This window comes from Prinia subflava, chromosome 16 (genome assembly GCF_021018805.1).
Source record: "Prinia subflava isolate CZ2003 ecotype Zambia chromosome 16, Cam_Psub_1.2, whole genome shotgun sequence".
NCBI lineage: Eukaryota > Metazoa > Chordata > Aves > Passeriformes > Cisticolidae > Prinia > Prinia subflava.
The window spans coordinates 14,883,913-14,907,120 of NC_086262.1; the positions used below are offsets into that span (position 1 = coordinate 14,883,913).

Here is a 23,208-nt window from a genome sequence, read left to right on the forward strand (position 1 = left end):
CAGTCCGAGCAGCAAGGTGAGGAAAAACCGCGCTCCCTCCCTGCGATCTGCAGCCTTCCTTCTGCAAATACATGCACACACACGCCCAGAGACAAAAGGCGATTATCCTGGTGAGTCATGATTTGCACCAAGGGTTTGCTGAGCCCTCTGAAAGCAGAATGTTGCACAAATGGGCAGTCACGGCGCCAAAGTGACTGCAAGGACCTCTGCAGTCCTCCAGTGTTTGTCTGTTTAGGAATCATAGAATGGTTTGGGTTGAAAGGGACCTTAAAGATCATCTCATTCCAAACCCCTGCCATAGGCAGGGACTCCTTCCACCATCCCAGGTTGCTCCAAGCCTTGTCCAACCTGGCCTCAGACACTTCCAGGAATGGGGCAGCCACAGCTTCTCTGGACAATCTGTGCCAGTGTCTCACCACCCTTAACGGGAAGAATTTCTTCCTAATATCTAATTTAATTCTGCTGTCAGTTTGGAACCATTAAAGGAAGGGAAAATAAAAACAAGCACTGCTTTTGGTAAAGCACTGGCTCTTGAAAAACAAAGCTGTTCAGCTCCAGCTAAGCTGAACTCCAGTGTTGCTGGAATATCCACACTATTTGTTCTCCATTTTTTTATCTTTTGCTCCAAATGGTCTCTTTGCCCTCCCTGCTCAGGGAGATCAGCCAAGCCTCACACCCAGCTGCTGTGAGCTGCCCCCACGAAGGGCATCCATAGTAGTGGAGAATGTTCCCTTATCTTTGGAAAACCCCTCACTCATATGTCGTGAGGAGCACAGAAGGACCCACACAGAATCACTGAGGCTTTGGAAAGGCAGCCTATAAACCTTCTCACCCCCACAACAAAAGCAACAGCAGCAAACAACTGCTGTGCTGCCTTTTTTTTTTTTTTTTTAATCCATGCCGGTATCACCATCTCTCCTCTGACTCTGCGATACATCTTCTGCTCAGTGCTCTGTGCTAAATAAGAGATCACTGAGAAATATCAGCTGAAGTTATGATGAGTCACCTACCTTCAACATTTAAAGGAGAGAAAAGAGGAGATGTAAGAGATGTAACCACACAACCTCCCACAATGCTTCTGAAAATGAAGGGACTTGTGGCAAAGAGAGTCTCTGAAAATGTAACTAAGGGAACAAGACAAGTAAGGGATCACTTGTAGCTGTGCTAGTCTGAAGCTGTGAGTAGGAGAGCAGTAATAGCTTTTATTAGACAAGCTGGTGTAGCTGAGGGAAGACAACACGCATCAGAGCACAGACCTCCTCTTCAGGAAGCGAAGCTGAGCATATTTTGCTTTTAGCACTCTTGGAAAGGATAGTTCTGAGTGCCTGAGGGGAAGATACCTGCTTTCAGACCCAGCAAAAAAAAAAAAAAAAAAAAGCCAGAGACTGAATTATCTAAAATTACCTTTGCAGTCCAGTTTGCAGACTCATTTTGCAGTTATCCATATTTTTTTCCAACACTGATTTTAAGAGAATTTCTTTGTAAACGCTCTGACAGCAAAGGTGACCTCGTGACAAGGAACTCGCACATGCCACGCTTCTCCAGTCACATTTTTAGGGATATCCTTGAAGATTCCCAACTTGTGATTATTTGTCATTTTCCCTCTCATCTATCATTTTGATGAATCAGAAAGCAATTACCGACAGAATAATTCTAAATCTTGACACCGCAGCTACAGACCTGCCAAGCTGTGACAGCTTGAAAAATGCTCGGAAAAAACCAAGCCAAAAAAAATGAATGACTCTCATCCCCGGATGAGTTCCTGAGTCGTTGGAGACACAGGCTGTCGCTTTGTAAACAACTCCCCCCACCTCGAGAAGCAGAGGCAGGCGCTCCCCGTGCTCAGGCGGGTCAGCACCATACCACTGATGATATTTCCATGGAAATATCATCCCCAGACCCTCGGCTCGACCCCGCACGCAGGGCCCAGCTGATGCTCCGTGAGCAGGACATGAGGGCTGGCAGCGCCCCGGGGAGAGAGAAATTGTTTGCAGGATTGATCCGTTTATAGAGCTGGCTCTGCACAGAGGGGACACGGGCACTGCAGAGGCCACGCACGGCCGGGCGCATCCGCACGGGCTGCTGAGCTCTCGGGAGATGCTCCCTGCTCCAGTGCCCTCGAGTCCAGCCCTCCCTCCTCCAAGGGCAGGGGAGGAAAAGGTTTTCGCCCCTGTACATGGAGGGAAAGCGGCCCAACCCCAGAACCCACCCACGGTCCTTTTCCTTTCCCAACCCCCAAGGATGGGTCAGGGATACTCGACAAGCCAGGGAGAGGCACGGGGGATCCCAGGCGGGATTGGGATGAGCTCTGGGGAAGGGGATCAGCCACAGGTGGGCAAACCTAAGGGAAGGGAGCCGGCAGGGCTACCCCGGGAAAAGGCGAGGGAGCCAGGCCTGGCAAGAGGAACAGGAGGGGCAGGAGCGTCTCGATCTCAGGGGATGCGGCCAAGGCAGAGCTCCGGTTTTCGGGTCCTCGCCCCAGGGGATGGTCCAGGAGGAGTTCCAGGGTATCCCCAGCCACAGCACCTGGGTGTGTGCCTCTCTCTCCAGGCAAGAGACAGACGAACAGTCCTTAGAGGGGGACGGGAGGTGTCCCCTTCCCCATGAGACAGCGCTGGGGGCCGGTCCCGGGCCGCCGGGGCCGGGGACCGGGGATCATACCTGGGGGAGGTCAGCCCGGGGGCAGGGGCCGGAGAATGGCCCCGGGCGAGGGAAGGGATTTCCCCCGCAGCCCCAGGAGCCCCGCGGCTCGCCTGGGGCGCACCCGCCGCGGGCAGCGGCATGCCCCGCAGGGCACAAGGTACTCACCGGGCCCGGGCCGCCCCGCTGCCCGCGGCCTCCCCGCCGGGTCTCCCGCACCGGCCCCGGTCGGCGGGTCCCGCACCCGCGCTCAAGTTGGCGGCGGAGGCCTCATTGCCCTCACCGAAGATGGCGGCGGCGGCTTCGTTGCGTCACACGTGGTCATAGGGATGCTGAAGCGGGCAACGCCATGTCCGTGGCGGGCGGGCTGCGGATCGCGACGCCTCGCTCTGAGATGCTGGTTGCCTCGCCGTTTTCTCAGCCCGGACGCCTCTTCCTCGGGGGAAGGATGCGCTGCGTTGCTTAAACACCCACAAAAACGATCCCCCACGGGGCTGTCCGCAATAGATCTGTGCCCACAACCAACATGTCCGCCGCCGCCTCCAATGGAGGGCGCGGTGCTCTCGCGGGACACCGCCCCACCGTTGCTAGGCGCGGAGGGGGCGCGCGGGCGGCTTATCGCGAGAACGGCGTGAGGCGGCGACGGCGGCCATGGCGGACGGGGCCGGTAGCAACGGGGACGCTGCGGGGCCGCTGGTGGGCAAAGAGGCGGGTGAGGCGGCGGGACCGGGAGCGGGCGGGTGGTCGGACCTCAAGAGGTGCTCTCTAGCCCGGTTGGATCCTGCGAGGTACGGAGCATCCCGAACAGGGACGGCCCGCACCTCGCGGGGTCCCACCGGGCCGCTGACGCCCCCGTTTTGTGTCTCATCCCACAGTGGAGAGGCTGATCCGGGAGAACGGACACATTTTCACCGAGGCGCAGTGCAAGGTGTGCAGCGCCCTGCTCATCTCCGAGTCACAGCGACTGGCTCACTACCAGGTAGGGAAGGGGGAGACCCTGCCTCCGCCCCAGCCCAGCCCCAGGTTTGGCGAGGCACCGAGCGAGGTTTTCCCTGCTTTCCCCAGAGCAAGAAACACGCCAACAAGGTGAGACGGTACCTGTCCATCCACGGCGGGGAAGAGGGTGCCCACGGGAAGAAGATGAAGCTGGAGGTGAAGCAGGTGAGAGGAAACTTGATCAATGTCTATACATAATGTCCACCTACAATCAATGTCTTAAGATCTAGAGGGTAAGTCCTGTGAGGAGCGGCTGAGGGAGCTGGGGTTGTTTAGTCTGGAGAAAGGAGGAGCAGGGCAGACCATACTGCTCCCTACAACTCTGTCAGGAGGCTGTATCCCAGTGAGAGTCAGCCTCTTCTCCCAGGAAAGCAGCAACAGGACAAGAGGAAATAGCCTCAAGTTGTGGCAGGAGAGGTTCAGGTTTGACATCAGGAGGAATTTCTTCACTGAAAGGATTGTCACATATTGGAAGGGAGGTGGTAGAGGCACCATCCCTGGAGGTGTTTAAGAAATGACTGGACATGGCGCTCAAGTGCTCTTGATCAGTCAGAGACTGAACTTGGAGATCTTTTCCACCTTAATGGTTCTCTCATCCTGTGAACTGTCTGAAGTGAGGGTGTCAGAGGTTAAACCAGACTCTGCTCAGGGGTGCCCAGCAACAGGTTGAGAGGCAACAGGCAGAAACTGATGCCAAGGAAGTTTCACCTGAACATGAGGAAGAACTTCTTACCTGTACCGTAAGCACTGGAAGATTACCTAGAGAAGGCATGGAGTTTCCCTTATTGGGGATATTCCAGAGCTGTGGAGTCACTCTCACTAGGGCTATTCCAGAACTGTTTGGATGCAATCCTGTGCCAAGTGCTCTGGGATGACACTGCTTGAGTAGGGAGGTTGGAGCAGTGACACACCGTGTCACTGCTTTCCCTTCCAGCCTGATCCATCTTTGGGTTTTGTGAGTGCAGGATCCACCAGGGCTAAATACAGCTCTGTAGGACCTGCTGGGCTAAAGGCAGTTGCACAGCCATGTACGTGAACAAGGAAAATGCTCTCAGAAGGGGCTTTGTGAGAACTGAGATGTTGCCATGAGGTTTTTTCCTGGTTTGCCGAGCGTTCATATTAAAGGAGAAATGTGCAGTTTCTCGCACTCGTGAATGTAAACACAGGACCATGTTTTTGTGAACACTGCCCTTGTTATGAATTGCTTCTCAAGGAGAAGGGGAGGTTGAATGACAGCCTCCTTGGCCAATCTGGTGGGGAGGTGGGAATTCCATCCTCCAATCCACAGGCCTCATAGGAAATTTATAAAACTGGGTTTTTGTAAATAAAGTGGTCTTCCTGCCCTGCCTGCTCTGATGAACTCAGATCTGTCCTGGAGTCTCATTTCTGGTCAGGCCCCACGGTGATACTGAGAAGCTCAGTGGCAGGTGTTTCACCAGGCCTTGTCCCAGTTCCTGCTGCCTTCCCCGCTCAGACAGCCACTTTGAGCTTGTCCTCCCCATTTAAACAAATGCATGTTCCTCTTTTTGATAGCCTTGCTTGCAATAACAGAGAAGGAACAGGAGCAGCTGCTTGTCAGGAGCATCATTGCATAACATCACACAGAGCACGCTGGGTTCACCATCCATAGGAATTCTCTTCCCAGAGCATTCTTAATTTTACTTATTTAGGTTCCCTCAGCTGTTAGCTGGAGCCTGTTGGTCAGTAAAGGTCCCACGTTCCTTTCAGCCATCTGTTTGCCCTGTGACTCTCTTGGGGAACAGATTCTACTTTTATGATTGCTTCAGCTGTAATCCCTAACTCTGGCACTGGCAGGGAGCTGGGGGATAACAGCAGATGCCTTTGCACATAGTGTCAGGCTCAGAACTGCCTGCTGCTCCCTCCTCAGCTGGTGTTGTGTTGCAGATGACCCAGCTGATAGAGATGTTTGTGCTGCTCAGTTCACACCTTGCAGAGGACAAGGCTGCATGGTCCAATTTTGGCAGCCACACGCTTAACCTTGTCCTTAACCCAAACAGGCCAGGGCTGCCCCTCTGCCTGGAGTGTTTGCCAACGGGTTGAAAACAGTGATCTGGTGCAAGAACACTCTCCAGGAAGAGAGGGGGTGATGCTGCATCATGGCAGTTCTTCCTAGTCACACTTCATCACCTTAACACCTGAATGTCTTTGATGATCTTTTTTTAGACCCCCAACCCATAGTTTTCTCCTCAAAGCCAGGAGGCTGGAGGGGATGACCTGCAGAGGTCCTTCCCAGCCTCAGGCACTCGGTGCTTCTCTGTGCACAGGACAGCAAGCAGGAAGGCAGCAATGGGGAGGACAGGAACAAGTGTTGTCCCATCTGCAACATGACCTTCTCCTCTCCGGCCGTGGCAACATCTCACTACTTGGGCAAGACTCATGCCAAGAACATGAAGCAGCAGGCCCCCAAAGTAGAAGGTACGAGTGTCTGCAGCACCTTCACGTTGTCCCAAAGGGCTGTTGAGAGGTTTGTTGAACCCCAGGTGTGAGCTTTTGTAAGAGTGTGTGCTCTTTGCCATGAAATTGAGTAAGCCAGCAGTGTGCCTCTAAGGACCTGGGTGTGCCAGCCTGCTCGGTGGGCTGGCATTGGCAAGGAGTTGTGTGGGGTTTTGTTTTGCTTTGTTTGGGGGAAATGCAGCTGGTAGCAGCCATTGTGCCCATCCCTTTATGCAGGGACCAGGCTGTGTGTGATGTTAAGATGAGGAAGCACCCGTCACAGGGTATGATGTTCATTAAGAGGTTACAGAGGATGAAGTGACTGGTGAAACTCTGATATGCAAATTCCCCAGGGCTGCTCAGTCACAACAATGTGGCCTCTGATGTTCACAGACTCAGGAGCTGCAGATTACTGGGGAGTGGGAGAATACAGCTGGGGAGCATCAGTGTGTGCTTGTTCTGAACTTGTCTGTCCCAGCACAAGGATGTCCCATCCCCTTGCTAGCAGCCAGAAAGGCCTGGTGAGTGGGGAGTGACACCCTCTGTCCAGGGCAGGTAGCCATGGGCCAGGGGGGCTGCAGCTGGTCAGGACAGAAGGAAAACAGCTGTTGAGTGCACCTGAGGGTAGCACTTGTGCTAATTCCAACATGGGGACTTGTGAGTCACCCAGACATCTGGCTCCTAGGATCTTCCAGGCAGAAACTGTCTGTCCCAGCGTGTCTTCATGACTTTGCTAAAATACGTGCACAGCAAAGCCTCCTCCGGGATCTTCTTGTTCTTTGGAGCCCTTGCTTTTGGGTATGATGGGAGCCTGCAGGAAGAGGTAGATGTTCACTGAGTAGTCTGGTGTGTGCCTTTGGTTCTGGCATAAGAGGAGCTCTCTGATCCCTAGCAGGTTACTCACTCTACTCTTTGGCACTGTGGAGTGAGAGGGTGCAGGTTTCTCTACCACACAGAAGAGCTGCTTCCCTGTGTGTATTCACTGTGTCAGACCTAGTCCCATTTGTGCTGTGTCTCAGGCAGGACTCCTTATGAATTCAGGATCAAGTCCTGTGGCTGCACAGTGCTTCCAGAATCCCACTGCCTTTGCTGTGCAAGAGCTTGTGCCCATGTTCTGTCTGGGAGATGAAAACAGCAGGTGGAGGCTCATTCATACCCAGTGTTTCTTGTATACAGTCATGCTTATGTTAGGGAGAAATATGCAAATCTGTTGGATTTTTTTAACACTGAAAGTTTTCCTGGCATGCTCTGAGTTATGTTACCATGTCTTAAAATTCTGCAGCATTAAGGGAAGAGGTAGGAAAATTAATTTATTGAGATATCTTACAATGGCTAGGTTTGGGGTTTAGATGTAGTGTGTTACTGGTTTTAATGTGGCTTTGGAGGAAATAAAGTAACTCCTTTTTACCTTTGACTTCTGTGACTGACCATGAGTTTGAATTCACCCTACAGAAACGGTGCCCCCACAGAAACACCCTGCTGCCCTCCCCACCTCTACTGCATCTTCTAACGAAGAGAACAAGGACATTACTGACCCGGACAAGTTCTGTAGCCTCTGCCATGCCACTTTCAACAACCCCCTCATGGCAAAACAGCACTACGTAGGCAAGAAGCACAGAAAGCAGGAGACCAAACACAAGCTGATGGCGCACTACGGCCGAACCCCTGATGCACCAGCATCATCCTTCATGGGTGAGTTCTCAGCAGGGAGGCTGATAATCAGCTGAAGAGCAGAGTGGGAGAGAAGCAGAATGTGTCTGACAGGCCTTTGGACAAGAGAGTCTGTGTGGAGGGAGCAGGGGAGTGTTGCTTGATTATACACCCTAATTTTGATCTGGTTGATGTTGTAACGCCTGGCAGCAGATGTTTTAGACTGTAGCTACTCGTGACAAGCTTTGGGTTGTGTTATGTTTAATCGAGGATGTGTCCTTTTTATTCTCTGTGCGGATAATCCGGGGATTTTGGCCAGTGCTGTTTCTAGTTAGGTGATTGCATCCAAAATGGAAAGATAAAAGTGGCATTTGATGCTTAAAAGTAGTCTTTCAGGGGACTAGCCAGAGATGGAAGGAACAGGTTTAACTGCACCTGCTGCTTCAAAGCACATGAAAGCCAGAAAGATTTCTCCCTGAATGCCTTTCTGCCTCTGTGTGGGCACTTCCATCTGATGAACTAATGCAACTCTCTCTGGAGCAAGCAGGAATGTGGAAAAAAAACCCCAGAGCTATTAAGGAGGAACTTTAGGCAGACAGTTAAAACTCTTTTGGTTTATGATCTGCTGCTTATGAGCACTTGTACGTGATGAAAGCCCTCTGAGTCCAGTGAAAGCATTAGGCACTCACAGAAAACTCCTTTGTTCCTCCCAGCAGCCTTCTGTTGGGCCAGGAAGTCTTAGTACCTGCTGGATACTTGAGATAAATAATAAGCAGACAGATCATCTTAAAATCTTCATCAAGAGCTTCTTTCTCTGTCGTAAAAACCCACACAAGCAGAAGATTAATTATTCTAATTCTTTGCAGGCCACCTTTAGATACCGGTAGCACTTATGACAAATGAGGCTCAATTAGCCAAGTAATGTTCTCTCCCACATTGCGTGGCCGTGTGGGAGATGGAAAAGGTGCTCTGTATCTCACGTTACCCATCTGCTCTGCACCTAATTAGTGGGGTCTGATGAATGGTTCCACTTGAGTGTGACTCAGGCGCTGACAGGGGCAGGAGCCCAGCCCAGGCGGGCTGGGGAGGTGGGCAGTGCTGTTGCCTGGGGAGGTGGGTACTGCCCTTGCCTGTGTGATGGATGTGTCCCAAGAAGTGCCAGCAAAACAGGAATACATACAGCCACATCTCTAGGGCACTTCAGCTCTTCAGGAAAGGTTTCAGAGCCTGGGCTATAATCAGGGGTTTCTCAGATGAGATGGGCTGCAGTCAGTGATGTTTTGTCCCGCTCTCTTTACCGTGTCTGTGTGCCAACAGCCACAGTTGTCCCTAAACTCTCTGCTGGAACATGACTTGCAGGAAATAAAGATGTGTTCTTTGCAAATGCAACACTGAGGTGGTTGCCTGCTTGAAGTTCTTTAGGAACGAGTGGTTTGGGATTGAGGAGTGTAGACAACTTTGTGCATGCACCTTTCGGATGGGTTTGCAACAAAGAAACCTTGACATTCATTGTGCAGGGAAGCAGACCTGAAGGGTGTATCAGCTCCTCTGGCCTTTCCTGCCCAGATCCAGCTCCATTTTGAGAGCCAAATGTCCCCCTGGAGTCTGAAATATCTGAGGTGCAGCAGCCATGTGGCAAAGGATCTGCTACATCCAGAGCTGAGCTTCCCAATGGTTTCCTGCTCTGCACACCTGGGGTCCGTCTCCTCTTTCACCTTAAGGAAATGTTTTCCGTGTGGGATTCCCAACCGGAGCCCTTCCCCAGTGAGCCAAAATTCAGCATCGCTTAATATCTTGAGGACAACTGCCAGAATTTTTCCCTGTTAGATACTCCTGTGCTGCCATGTTTGGTATCTGTGACCTCCTGAACTTTCAGTCCAGCTGGAGTTGTCATGTTACACAAAACCATTGATCCTGTCGAGTACCACTATTGTTGGAAACTTTTTTTTTTCCTGGCAGTTAACTGATCCACTGACTGTGACCAAACTGCTTGAGGACAGAGCTTAATATCCTCAGTTGGCACCTCAGCAAGGCTTAGTAAAATGCTGCATTGTTGAGCTGGACAGTGGGTGTAATCTCTTCTGGCTGCCTTTTTCACTGAAATGTTACAAGCTTACAAATTCAGTATCTCCTATTTTCTGTTTTGAGAAATCCAGATCAGCAGAAGTAGGAATATGGGAGAGAAATGGAGTTGCAAAAGTAATTATAGCCTTTGGGGTCCAAATCTGAAACTTTTACTATGCCTGATACTGTGAATTGTTTGTAGGGAACGTGTGTGTGTTTTTTAGTGATGAACAAACCATGCTCTGATCAGGAAGGCTTTTTTGCCTTAGTGATTCCCTTGCAATGAGTGCCTGATACACGGTGGGGTTGTGGGGTTCTGTGATCTCCCTGCCTGGTCAGATTGTTGACTGTTATTGTCTTTATTTAGGATTGTTTAATAAATCAGGTGATTGAGTATCTTGTTTCTAACTAGGGCAGGGGGATTGGCTGGCTGTGTGTGCTAACATTGCTGTCTGTTTCAGCTGGGAAGGGCTACCCCTGCAGCACATGTAACATAGTGCTGAACTCCATAGAGCAGTACCAAGCTCACATCAGTGGCTTCAAACACAAGAATCAGTAAGTAATGTTCTTGTCTAAGTGTGTTCCCAGCATTGCTGTTCAAATCGATGGCCTAAATATAACCTGAAATGCAGTTTTGAGCACGTGTTTCCAGCTGACTTCCAAACAGAGCAGCGCGGTCTGTGCAGGCTCCCTCTCGGTCCTGACGCTGCTCCAGGAGCTCCCTCTGCAGACAGCCCAGCTGTGCTGCCGAGGTGGAAGTGCCTCCTACAGCTTTTCGTTCATAATAGTTCAGCTCAGCACAGACCTTTGCAGTGAACCTGACACCTATTAAACACAGTTTCTCTTAACAACTGAGATTTTAATTTAATTAAGGACTGGCTCAGTGGAGATCTGCTTGCCATTCTAATCTCCTTTGGGATTGCTTGTTTTAAAATTTGGCATATAGTCAGCACGCTCCAGAAACCTGGACTGTGTTCCTGAACTCACTCTTACAGCTGGCAAGTTAAATAATAGCATCCCCTGCATATATTATTAATTGAAAAAAATTATGCTGCCGGATGATTAATACCAAAAATACTTGTTCTGAAGACTGCCAATCTTTAATTTAAGAGCCTTCACTAAAAGAGGTGCAGTAATGAGCCTGGGTTGGTTAGAAAGCTTCTTAGAAGGAAGAGATACTAGGAAATCCTACCGAAGGGAGGGCAGGCTCATAGCCAAATTCCTCCAAAGGGACAGGAAGAAAACTGGGATCTCTTGTTGCCTGTCTATGGAATAACAGCTGGTCCCTCAGCTCTGGGGAGTACTTGATGGGAGTCTTTCATCCCAGGGCAGTTCCAGCACAACTAGATCAGTGAATGAGAAGTATCCCATTCTAGAAATACAACATTGTGGATGTTCCCAACACACACACATTAATGTTCTCTTTAAGGACACTGCTGTTGTCAGAGCTGTTGCAGCCACACAACTCCCTTTCAGAAAGCTGCTCTGGATTAAGCTGTGCAGTCCTGTTCCAGCTTCTGCAGCCTGCAGAGGAGCAGGCTGCTTGCTTTGTAATGGGAGCTCTTTAGCAGTCCTTGAGCTGTGCCGCAGCTAATTCTACCACGCTAAAGGTGTCTGTTTACACACAGGCACAGAGAGCAAGGATTCACTTGGAAGATTTTCTGGCAAGTTGTTGCCTTGGCTGCAGTGGGCTGTTGCTCCGCTGACAGCCTTGCCTGCTGAGCAGTGATTGCAGCTGGCACATTTCAGAGCATTTGTGACATTGTCTCCTCTTTTTCCTTTTTCTTGCTCCCTTCAATGTGCAGGATGCCAGGAGCAGTGCCGGTTGCCGGACCCTTCCCACCACAGCAGTATGTCCGGGAAGAGTCAACTGCCCCAGGAGGCTACAGTTACTTCAGCCAAGACTTCTAGAGCAAGTTGCAGCACTATTCTTGGAGTTGTTGGTGGCCCCAGAACACACATCCTTTGCCAGCCCACAATGGTTTCATTATCCCTCTGGATAAGCAAAGCCCTACCCTCCTGTATACACCCGTTGAGCAGAACGGGGACTGAATCTGTCAGGAAAAGGATCCAGCTGGAAGAGACTTGCTAGACAGCAAATACTTCACTCCCTTAGAGTAGTTTTCATTGTGTAATTGCTTCCTGTGAAGGTGGGTGAGGTGTGAGAGGAAGTGTGTATCTGGTGTAAGGAGGGTTTGGCAGCAAGCTGCTAGTGGCACCTTCTCCCTGTCCCCACTCTGGGGGGCTGCCCATCCTGCTGCTGGACTGCTCTCAGAGGGACACCGGCACCCATGGGCACCCCTGGGCATGACAGGGACCTGGAGCCTGGCTGTGGGACCAGAGCCACCCACACGGCCTGGAGGGTGAGGATGGAACACAGCCCTTGTCCCTAGATGTGCCCTGGTGTTGGTGTGCTGTCGCCCCGGGCTGGGCTCTGGCTGCCTCGGCAGGCTGAACTCCGTTGCCTTCTGGGCTAGTAGGCGCAGCACAGAGCCACCACGAGCCACATCCTCCACAGAAGCGCCACAGTCCCCTGCCCAGGCCACAGCCAGCTCTGTGGAGTCAGTTGCTCCTCCAGCAGCAGACCCAGGGTCCCTGCCTCAGCTAGGGAAGCACAGTCCTGGCCACAGCCCCAACCACTGCCATCCCTCGTGGCCCTGCAGGCTCCATTGAGTAAATCAGGTGCAGATGTGGAGTCAGGTCCGGGTGCCTGATTACAATTAGGGGCTGGGGAGATTGGGGTGGCCCTCTGTTCCTGCCTTGCTGTTCCTTGCCATGGCTGCTGCTTTACTGGGATGAACCCCCAATGTTGTGCGAGGGACAGGGCTGGTGAGCAAAGCTCCTGCTTTCTTGGCCCATAGATGGGCACTGTGGTGCCCAACCTAGCACACGGTGTGTGCCATGTCCCCATGGGGAGCAGGACACGTTCTGTCCCTATGCACCTCCTGTCCCCCGTGCCAGCTGCAGCTGCAGCACTCTCCTACACAGCCAGGGCAGGAAGAGGTGGCAGGGCTGCAGCGGGACAAGGCGTGACACTGCCCACCCTTCTGCCATATCACACTCAACTTGTATGGTCCCTGCTCAGCCTTTACTGCCCAAATCTGTGGATGGTCCTGTGCCATGCTGGGGGCTAGATGAAGCCTGGGCCCTTGGTATCCCTGTCCTGCAGCCCCTGTGCTGGGCCCCACATTCTTGGCTCCCCAGAGGGAGCAGCAGGTTTATGTTTGCCAAGTTCTGCCTGGTTAAACCTTAACCGAGCTGGGTTGCTCCATCAGTCCCTCCCAGCCGGAGATAAGGATGGTCAGGCAAGACCACAGCCTGGTGGGACGTGCTGCCCTGAACCTGGCTGCTTGCCTCCAGGGCAGGATCCAGCCCCTGCAGAGCACCCTGCCCCGTCTGGGGCAGCTGCCTGCCCCTCCAGCTTGCCCCCTGCCTTCCTCAGTGGGTCCCCGCTGATATGAGGGCAGCAGGTTGTGGCTAGAGCTGGAAGCTACCGTGTCAAAGCCAGTGGGACTGGATGGAGCTGGAAACCCTTCGCTGGGGCTCACCCCTGTGCTCCAGGGCTGACCCACACCCTCAGTGTCAGAAGGGTCACATCACCCCAGCACAGGGAATGAGCCTGCTCAGCCTCAGATCCTATGCACGTACAGGGTACAGTGAGCTGTGCCCAAAACAAGAGCCGTTCAGGGGAGGCCAAGAGAAACTTCCAGGAGGAAAGAGCCCCCCAGGCTCCGGCCCCCACAGGAGCCACCGAGCTGCGCGGGCTCTGGCTGGCCGCAGGTGCCACCGCAGCGGGAGTGGCAGCAAGTGCTGGGGCCAGGCACAAGGGGCGGCTGTGTTCCCGCAGCTCCGGCTGCCTTCCAAGAGCAATATTGTTGGCACCAGGCAGGCTCTCTGCACCGGCAGCACATACATGGGCCTTTCATGAGAGGAGTGGGGATGATTTACTGCCTGGGGGAAGGGGCAGGGGCGGGAGGATGGAGCCCCAGCATGCCGGCGCCCGGCCCCTTCTGCGTGCTCACTGCCGCGGGGCCCCGTGCATGTAAGCAAGGCCGAGGGTCTGGCCAGGGGATCGTCTCTCCCAACGGGGCATGGGACAAGAGGGATCCCTCTGCCCCATCAGTGGAGTTCTGAGAACACACTTCATCTCTGTGCACCCTGCTGTGTCTGAGCTAAGCAACCACGGGTCCCACATTCCTTGTGCCACGGTGATGGGGGCAGCCCATGAGCTGGGGAAGACAGGGGCACCAGAGGAGGGTGCTGGGGCAGGGGTGTACCCACAGTGCAGAGTGCTGTGCTGGCACAATCCCCCCTTGTTGAGCTGCTGGCGTGGCAGAGGCCGTTGTGGTGCTGCTGGCAGCGGGTGGCAGGCGGTGGGGCTGGGCTGCCATGAAGGGCTTTTTGTTTGCCTTCAGTTGCTGTTATAAATCAAGCCAGGCAGCCCAGCCCTGGCCCAGCGCTGCCCCACGGCAGGGAGGTTACCAGTTCCCAGCTGCCTACAGCAGCGCCCCACCAAGCCCTGGCCTGTGCCTGGCACTGCCCTGGCCCAATTTGGATGTTTAGTGTGACACTGGGCAAGGTGCCTGCACTGGTCTGCTTGCCCTTGTTCCATGCAGCATTGGGGAACCCTGGGATACAGGGAATCTTTCCGTGTTCATCCCAGGCTGTGGCTCCCACAGACTCCCCGGAGTCCCAGCTCTCCCTGGTGTTCCCAGTACTGGGAACATCGCCTTCTCTCTGGTTTTAATTTGGTTTTGGTTCGAATTGAGCTGAACCCAACATTTTTCTGTGCTTCCGGCACACTGTGAACTCTGCAGGGGCGGCCGCTGCTCCGTGAAATTGATGTTCTCGTCCGCTTCACGCGTCAGCAGGAATGAACAGCTGCTGGGGGCTGCTGGCCCCCAGGACTGCTCTGTGCACCTCTGCACCCCAAGGGGACACCCGTACTCCAGATAGGGAGCAGCACGGCGTGGACAGTGCTATGGAAGATTGTAGCACCAAGCAGACCTCACAGTGAAACTGTGTCATGCTGGAAGTTGCTGGTTTGGCACAGTGGAGCAGCACGGACAAAGTTGTGCCCAGGGCTCACAGTGTGGCCCTACAGAATGAGGGGTAACAGTGACAATGACAGTGCACCCCACTTGCAGGGCCTCAAGATCCATGCCAGGCATGGGCAAGGGTGTGTGTGGGGCTCAGCACAGCCCTGGAAGATCTTGCTGGGAAGCAGGTGGTGAAGCAGACGGCAAGGAAAGGAGAGCTGCTCTAGGGCCAGACCCTGGCCATGTACTGGGGGACACTGACCCCTCTTGATGGCAGCAGGATGTTCAGGGGACCTTGTTCCTTGGGATCACACCAGCTCAGAGTGTCTGAGGTCAGGCTTCCCCCAGTGTCCAGGGGTCCTGCATGGGCCAGTGAGCAGCAAGGCCTGGGCATGGTGGAGTCTGCCTTCCCCAGCACAGGCAACAGCATAGGGAAGGTGAGGGCAAAGTGTTTATGGGTCGGATTAGGCCACTCCAATGCTGGCTCGCAGCTTAGCCATGTTTTATGACGCTCCGTTATGGGCTCCTAATGAGGGTCACAGCCACTTTATGGCACCGACAGCGATAACACTACAACTAATTATGGCACAATTAGCGTGTGGGCTGCTGAGCACCCAGCAACACTCAGCGCCCAGCCTGGGCCGCAACACCGGCTTCGGGCTGGAGTGCTCCCACTCCCAGCGATCGGGGGGAAACGGAGGTGGCCTTGCCCCCTGTCCCAACTGCGGCTCCCCACGCGCGGGGACTGCCTGGAGGACGGCACAGGGGAGCAGCCTCGGGTGTTTTGCAGCCCCCTGCGTTCCCCACCGTCGAGGGGAGGCTGCACTGGCGGGGCCAGGATGGAGGAGCCCGGGGCCGCCTCTTGCTGCTGCGGGGGAGGGCCAGTGCTACCCGCCCCCCCCACTTCCCCCGTCCAGTTCGGCGGCAGGTCGGTTTGCACAGATGCCGGCGAAGCGGGGCCGGTCCCCGTCCCCCCTCCCGCCTCCCCAGCGCTCCGGGCGGGGCCGCTGTAACCCGAGCGCGTCCCTACAAAGTGCCCGCGCCCCCGCGGCGGCGGCAGAGCGGGGCCAGAGCCAGCCCGGAGCGAGCCCCAGCCCTTCCCGCAGCCGGAGCCGTCCCAAGCCCGGAGCCGGAGCCATCCCCGGCCCTGCCGCCATGGGGCCGCGGTGTGGGGCGCGGCGGCGCTGAGCCCGCTGTCCCCGGACTTTGCCCCGGCCCGCGCAGCACAGGCGGCTCCGCCGCGGGAGCCCGTCACCGCCGGTAACCACGCCGACCGCGACCCTCGCCCCCGGCACCGATCGGGACCACCCTCCCCCCACCCCCATTCCCGAGACACTCTCCCCCTCCCTGGGATCCCCCGCCGTCCTCTGCCCCCGGTTAACCTCCCCTAGCCCTGACCAGGCTGCCGGGGGCTGGAGAGGTCGGATTCCCGGCACCCGAACGGGGTGTTTCCCACTCTCCGTGCCCCATCCCATTCCTGCCCAGAGACCCCCCGTCCATGCGCACCCACCCTCGCGGTGACCTGGGGACCTGGCACTGCTTCCCTCCGGTGCCTCGGGAGAGGAGGGGCTGCCCGCCCGGATCCGCTCACCCGACCCTGCCTGTCCCGCAGGGTGGGACCCCGGCGCTGGGGGGTCCTGGAAGATGCGGCCCCTCTTGCAGGTCGTGGCGGGGCTGCTGCTGGCGGCGGCTGCACGGGGCAGGGCGATGGAGCCAGGTACGGCTGCGAGGGGCGAAGCGGAGCCGGGGGGCAGCGGGAGTGGGGTCGTGCTTTCTGAATACTTTCTCCATTCCCCCGGGCTTGGATGCGGGTGCTTGCCCTGGGCACGCAGCCCTACCGCGCTGCCTGCAGGGCAGGGCTGGCGGGAGCTTGAGACACGGCACGGGCACCAGCGTTTCCATCACTGACAGGAGCAGGGTGGCTCCAGCCGGGCTGTCCCTGTGCTGCGGGGGCTTGGCTCGCTCGGTGGACACACGTGGCAGAGAGGGGTTGCGAGTCCGCTGTGGGCTGTGGCTGCTCAGCGAGGTGCGGGCAGTCTGTGCATCGCGGTGCTGGGTGCGGGAGAAGGACACGTCCCCGGGGACCAGAGACCAGCTGCCCCACGACTCTCCTGTGCTGGCCATGCACTGGGCTGGAGACACACCCGTGCCCTCCAGGTCCTGAACACAGAGAGTCGGGTTGTAGCCGTGGTATTGCTGTGCTGGCGGCCAGGTTGATTCTGCCCTCCACGTGCACACGCTGCTGCTGGCCATTGGCAAGCTGGGCTCCACTGCCAGTCTGGGCACTGCCGGGGACAACCAGGCTGTAGGGGTCCCAGCCGTGCTTGGGGCATGTAGAGGTCTGACGATGGATTTCTGGAAGGGCTTGGTGCCCTCCTTCATGAAGGCAGAACGGGCTGGAGCACCCTGCACCACTGGGAGTGGTGGAAGAATGGTGGCATGCGTGGCCTTGGATGGGGACATGCCACTGGGGAAACCATGTCCCTGTGCTTCAGGGCAGAGTCCAGCCCTTACCCGCTTCTGGAGTGGCAGAGCCAGGCTCTGGGCTGTGTCACACCACATGCTCTCCACACTAGGATGGGCATATGGAGGGGTCCTGCTATCAGGGAGGGGTGAGCACTGGGGTGGGTGCTCACCACATCTCTTCAGAGCTATTTGAGACCCCCTTGCTGGAGTCAGAAGAGGAACATCTCCTGCTGGACCCAGGCAACACATTGAAGCTGTACTGTGATGCCAACCAGAGTGATGCCAGTGTGGTCTGGTACAAGGAGTCCCGGCCACTCATCTCGGGGGGTCGCATCCACCTCCGTCAGAGCCTGCTGGAGATCTCAGAGGTCGCCTATGGGGACTCAGGGCTCTACGTGTGCCGGGCACGGGGAACTGGGGAGGTCCTGCGCAACTTCACCATCTCTGTAGTGGGTAGGAGCCCCGGCAGCACCTGGCTACCCCCGGGGCAGCAAGGCAGCCATTGCCTGCCCAGCCCTGCAGGCAGGGATGTGGCTCTCAACCCGTTTCCCTTTGCAGACTCCCTGGCGTCAGGTGATGATGATGAAGATAGTGATGGGGACAGTCCCCACGGAGACCGAAATGAGGAGTCAGTCTATGTGCACAGAGGTCAGTGCCACACTGGGGCACTACAGGAGAGGGCAGATGGGGCAGAATCGGGGGCATGGGGCACTGTTGCCTCCTGCTCCCAGCACAGGCCCCTTCCCACTGTGTCTCGTGCATGTCCCCAGCTCCTTACTGGACTCACCCACACCGGATGGACAAGAAGCTGTATGCAGTCCCTGCAGGGAACACAGTCAAGTTCCGCTGCCCGGCCTCAGGCAGCCCCAGCCCCAGCATCCGCTGGTTCAAGAATGGGCGTGAGTTCCGAGGGGAGCACCGCATCGGGGGCATCCGGGTACGGGCCAGCTCCTCCCACCACAGCTCCCCTCCCAGGATCCATCTTCCCCAGCTCACCTCACTGTTCTACCTCCCCCTCTGCAGCTCCGGCACCAGCACTGGAGCCTGGTGATGGAGAGTGTGGTGCCCTCTGACCGCGGCAACTACACTTGCCTGGTGGAAAACAGGTTTGGCAGCATCCGCTACAGCTACCTCCTGGACGTGCTGGGTGAGGGTTCCTCAGCATGGTGCTGGTCTGGGTTTCTCCATGCCTGATGGGGTCAGGGAAAGGGGTGGAAGAGCCTCTGTTCGTGACCTATCCATTGATGCAGCCCACATGTCCCTCACATCCCAGGGACATGGGACAGAGACCAGGCTCAGGTTGTGCTGATCTGTTTTAGGGCTGGGGAAGGGGTCTCTGTGGCTCCATGGTGGGTGGAGAAGGCCTGTGCTCTTGGCCACCATATTAGTGACACTGCTCTGCTTCCTGTGTGCAGAGAGGTCCCCGCATAGGCCCATCTTGCAGGCGGGGCTGCCCGCCAACACCACAGCCCTGGTGGGCAGTGATGTGGAGTTCTTCTGCAAGGTCTACAGTGATGCCCAGCCCCACATCCAGTGGCTGAAGCACATTGAAGTGAATGGCAGCAACTACGGTCCTGACGGGGTCCCCTATGTGCAAGTGCTCAAGGTAACAAGGGCTGGAAACACTCAGGTCCCAGATACACATGCTAAAGTGGTGACAGGGGTGCACAGAGACCCCCAAGGAAGAGGGATACTGACCATCCATCCTTCTCTCTGACAGACTGCAGATATCAACAGTTCTGAGGTGGAGGTCCTGTACCTGCGCAATGTGTCCATGGAGGATGCTGGCGAGTACACCTGCCTGGCAGGGAACTCTATCGGCCTCTCCTACCAGTCTGCCTGGCTTACCGTCCTGCCAGGTAGGGGTGGGGTCCCAGTGTGGGGTCTGGGATCCAGAGCACACAGAGGCCATGCCTCAGGCCAGCTCATTCACTCCCTGCAGAAGAGGAGCTGGTGCGGGAAGCTGAGGTCCCTGAGACCAAGTACACAGACATCATCATCTACACCTCGGGCTCACTTGCTGTGGCCATGGCCATTATCATTGTGGTGCTGTGCCGGATGCAGACTCAGTCGAGCAAGCAGCACCTGGAGCCTATGGCAGTCCACAAGCTCTCCAAATTCCCACTCATCCGACAGGTGGGTACCAAACTTGAGCCCTGGCAATGCAGGGGGTTCTTGGTGGGCTGGCTCCATGAGTGCCACTTGTGCCCATGACTCCTTACCCTGCTGCCAGTCTTGGGGCTGCCCTTCCTGCTGCCTCCTGCAGCTCCCTCAGCCCATTGCTCTAAGTGAGGGTCTCTTTGCTTTTCTGTTGCGTCTTTGTTTGGCCTTGGAACATGAGATGGGATGGCTGAGGACCTGTGTCTCTCTCCACAGTTCTCCCTGGATTCCAGCTCCTCTGGAAAGTCTAGCACATCTCTGATGCGTGTCACCCGTCTCTCCTCCAGCTGTGCCCCAATGCTGGCTGGTGTCATGGAGCTGGACCTGCCCCTTGACGCCAAATGGGAGTTCCCCCGAGACAAGTACGGTGCCACACAGGGCAGGGATAGGGGCTGCTCTCCCCAGCTGCCCCAGGGGCAGGAGCGTGCAGGTGGTGGATGGGGAGGCATCTGGTGATCTCTCATGGTTCTGCTTGTCCTGGCCAGGCTGGTGCTGGGGAAGCCCCTGGGGGAAGGCTGCTTTGGCCAGGTGGTGCGAGCAGAGGCTTACGGCATAGACAGAGACCGGCCAGACAGGGCCGTCACCGTGGCTGTCAAAATGCTGAAAGGTAACAGCTCCTGTGCCAGTGTCCTGGGAACAGAGGTGGCATCAGTGCCAGCCAGGGGTGCCACCCAGCTGGCATTGTGACACAGCCCTCCTTCCCTAGACAACGCCACCGACAAGGACCTGGCTGACCTCATATCCGAGATGGAGATGATGAAGCTCATGGACAAACACAAGAACATCATCAACCTCCTGGGAGTCTGCACACAGGATGGTGAGGGGGCTCTGCAGGCAGGGTTCAGGCAGGGTTCAGGCAGGGCATGGGCATGGAGCAGGACTGGGGATGTGGACTACTGGGGTCAGTGGCTAACTGGAAAGGGAGAAGGCAGAGCCAGGGCTGAGCAGGTTGCTGCCCTTCCCAGGGCCGCTGTACGTGATTGTGGAGTTTGCTGCAAAGGGTAACCTGCGTGAATACCTCCGTGCCCGCCGCCCCCCGACTCCTGACTACGCTTTTGATGCCATGGCGATGCCTGAGGAGCAGCTCTCTTTCAAGGATTTGGTCTCCTGTGTCTACCAGGTGGCCCGTGGCATGGAGTACCTGGAGTCCAAACGGGTACGGCTGGCATAGCCTGAGTGGGTTCCCTATGCTGGGCACAGCTGGGGAGGGCACAGCGGGGACAGAGGAGTTGTGTATCCCTGGTGAACCCACAGTCCCTGTGGAAAGGGAGCCCAGCCCATTCCCATAGGCTGTCCAGAACGTCCCAGCCCATTCCAGCAAAGCTCAAGGCAGTAGCTCCCCAAAAATGTGTGGCTCAAAGCCTGACCCACCTCCTGGGGAAGTGTATGTGGCCTCCCTACTGTGCTTGTCACTGCAGCCAGCCCAATGACGGGATGGCCCCACCACTGCAGAGGTGCTGGGGGTGTGTGGGAGGAAAGCAGTGATTTCAGTGTTTGAAGGGGACATGTGGAGCTGGAGTCAGCATCTCACACCCCTCTGGGTGATGCTCCCCACTGGCAGTGCATCCACCGTGACCTGGCTGCCCGCAACGTGCTGGTGACAGCAGAGAGTGTGATGAAAATCGCTGACTTCGGCTTGGCCAGGGACGTTCACGACATTGACTACTACAAGAAAACCAGCAACGTGAGTGGGGCTCCTGGGAGAGGGGCACAGGACCCCCAACCAGGGCTGAGCTGAGCTGGGGTTGCTCTCACAGGGTCGCCTGCCAGTGAAGTGGATGGCACCCGAAGCCCTGTTTGACCGTGTCTACACCCACCAGAGCGATGTGTGAGTCCTGAGGGGAGTGAGGGTCTGTTGGGTGTGGGTTGAGGATGCTGTTGGTGTGGGGCAAGGCAGCACTGTGGAGTTATGCATGTTCTGAAGGGTTCCCATGAGCAGAATGGGGGTACTCTATGGGGACAGCAGAGTACATATTCCCCAGGGGTGATCCACCCTCACCCATATCTGCTCCCACAGCACTGCAGGGTGCAGTGGGCCAAGCTGGGGGAGAACCCTAGGATATTTTTTACCCCCTTTGCTATGTGTGATCCTAGGTGGTCCTTTGGCATCCTGATGTGGGAGATCTTCACGCTGGGGGGCTCTCCATACCCTGGCATCCCTGTGGAGGAGCTGTTCAAGCTGCTGAAGGAGGGGCACCGCATGGACCGGCCATCCAACTGCACCCACGAGCTGTGAGTACCAGCCAGGTGGGCGGGCAGGGGGCACAGTGAGACCTCACTAACACCCCCTCGTCCCCAGGTACATGCTGATGAGGGAGTGCTGGCACGCCGTGCCCTCACAGCGCCCCACCTTCAAGCAGCTCGTGGAGGGGCTGGACAAGATCCTGGCAGCCGTTTCAGAGGAGGTGAGAGGAGGGGAGTCTGGTTGGTGAGCGGTGGGCAGTGTGGGCACTAAGCACTCGTGGTCATGGCACCATCCCTCCTTGCAGTACCTGGACCTCTCCATGCCCTTCGAGCAGTACTCACCCTCCTGCGAGGACACAGCCAGCTCCTGCTCCTCTGATGACTCCGTCTTCACCCATGACCCGCTGCCGCTGGCTCCTCGCCTCTTCTCCTACCCCAGCGTGAGGACTTAAGGGAGGGCAGGGAAGGGTGATGCTGAAGCCACCTCTGTCCTTGCAGGAAGGGGGTCTAGGTTCCCAAAGGTCCCTGCTTTGTTTGGGCTGAGCAGCGGGTGGGCAGGGCCCTGAGCCACCATACCAGGGCAGGGTGTCCCTCTCTCCGGGCTCCTTTTGGGCACTGAGTCGTCAGCCCTGGCTGAGATCTGCCTGGTATTGTGGAGCAGCAGGAGCTAGACCCTCTCCAGGTGGGCACTGCCTGGGATGCCCATGGCATTGCCCAGGGTGATGGGCTTTGGCCAGCGCTTCAGTGGAAGTGTCTCTGGGCAGGAGCCCTGCAGCTGCCAGGCTCCTGCTGCATCTGTACATAGCCACAGAGATGAATATTTATGTACATGGAATATCAACCTGATAAATTATTTTTTTGGAATACACCCCGGTGCAGTTTCTGGGCTGCTCCTGAGGCACAAAGGGCTCACCTAAGCTTGGAAGGCAAGTCAGGGGTTGCTTCCTCTCTGCCTCATTGCCCCAGCCAGTACAGGGGCCTGCAATCACTCCTGGGGGACATGGAGACAGTGCCACAGGTGCAGGAAGTGATGTCCCCACTCCTGTGCCTCCAGGCCTGCTCCAGCACAAAGCACCCTCGCATCTGTTCCCCATTAGCCACTGCTGCACTAAGCCACCGTGAACTCCACTACCAGCATTGCCCTGAAACCGATCCCCCAACTGCCGTGGGCTCCCAGGCTGGGAAAATGCTCTGGGGCCCAGCCCCACGCACTGGGGACCTCCCTCACCCTCCTGCCCAGGCTGGCCCAGCACTCCAGATAAAAGTGAGTTATGGGCTCTGTCTCCTCAAAGCCCATGGGAGCACAAGCTGGGAGTCTCCAGCCCTCCTGAAGGGCTCTCTGATACCTGGTTTGTCCCCCCCTGCCCTATGGTGCCCAGCAATGACGGTAGCATGGGCAGGGAGGTCTGCAGCTGTCTCACCCCCTCCTGCCAGCCTGCTCCCTGGGTCTAGGGTTTCATCTAGGGCCAGGCTTTGCCAGCCGTTAGCCACAGGATCTGGTTTCCTCCTTCAGCTCCCAGCTGCACTCAGAGCCCCCCGCCTGGAAAGTGCCTCT

At 56.3% G+C, this 23,208-nt stretch overlaps 3 protein-coding genes across 10 annotated transcripts in view; 2 read left to right on the forward strand and 1 right to left on the reverse strand.

Moving 5' to 3' along the window:
* Nucleotides 1-3,055, reverse strand: part of UIMC1 (ubiquitin interaction motif containing 1) — a 39,775-nt gene extending 36,720 nt beyond the window's left edge. For all 6 annotated transcript variants that reach the window (XM_063413728.1, XM_063413727.1, XM_063413730.1 and 3 more), the window contains exon 1: nucleotides 2,809-3,055. The gene's annotated coding sequence lies outside the window, so the exon portion shown is untranslated. The remainder of the gene's footprint in view (nucleotides 1-2,808) is intronic.
* ZNF346 (zinc finger protein 346) lies at nucleotides 2,425-11,911 on the forward strand. 2 transcript variants are annotated; one of them, XM_063413735.1, is made up of 7 exons: nucleotides 2,425-2,530; nucleotides 3,516-3,619; nucleotides 3,706-3,801; nucleotides 5,922-6,072; nucleotides 7,543-7,782; nucleotides 10,266-10,359; nucleotides 11,610-11,911. In XM_063413735.1, exons 1-7 carry the CDS (start codon nucleotides 2,440-2,442, stop codon nucleotides 11,713-11,715), a joined length of 882 nt encoding a protein of 293 aa, XP_063269805.1. In that variant the 5' UTR covers nucleotides 2,425-2,439; the 3' UTR covers nucleotides 11,716-11,911. The 2 variants fall into 2 exon arrangements, with proteins under 2 accessions (XP_063269805.1, XP_063269806.1); XM_063413736.1 differs by lacking the exon at nucleotides 2,425-2,530 and adding an exon at nucleotides 3,204-3,352.
* Nucleotides 11,912-15,863: 3,952 nt separating this feature from the next.
* FGFR4 (fibroblast growth factor receptor 4) lies at nucleotides 15,864-22,521 on the forward strand. 2 transcript variants are annotated; one of them, XM_063413733.1, is made up of 18 exons: nucleotides 15,864-16,103; nucleotides 16,456-16,560; nucleotides 17,493-17,762; nucleotides 17,868-17,957; nucleotides 18,080-18,246; nucleotides 18,333-18,456; nucleotides 18,725-18,915; nucleotides 19,030-19,168; nucleotides 19,252-19,445; nucleotides 19,686-19,831; nucleotides 19,955-20,076; nucleotides 20,176-20,286; nucleotides 20,435-20,625; nucleotides 21,031-21,153; nucleotides 21,227-21,297; nucleotides 21,564-21,701; nucleotides 21,769-21,874; nucleotides 21,959-22,521. In XM_063413733.1, exons 2-18 carry the CDS (start codon nucleotides 16,488-16,490, stop codon nucleotides 22,103-22,105), a joined length of 2,403 nt encoding a protein of 800 aa, XP_063269803.1. In that variant the 5' UTR covers nucleotides 15,864-16,103; nucleotides 16,456-16,487; the 3' UTR covers nucleotides 22,106-22,521. The 2 variants fall into 2 exon arrangements, with proteins under 2 accessions (XP_063269803.1, XP_063269804.1); XM_063413734.1 differs by lacking the exon at nucleotides 17,493-17,762.
* The last annotated feature ends 687 nt before the right edge of the window (nucleotides 22,522-23,208 follow it).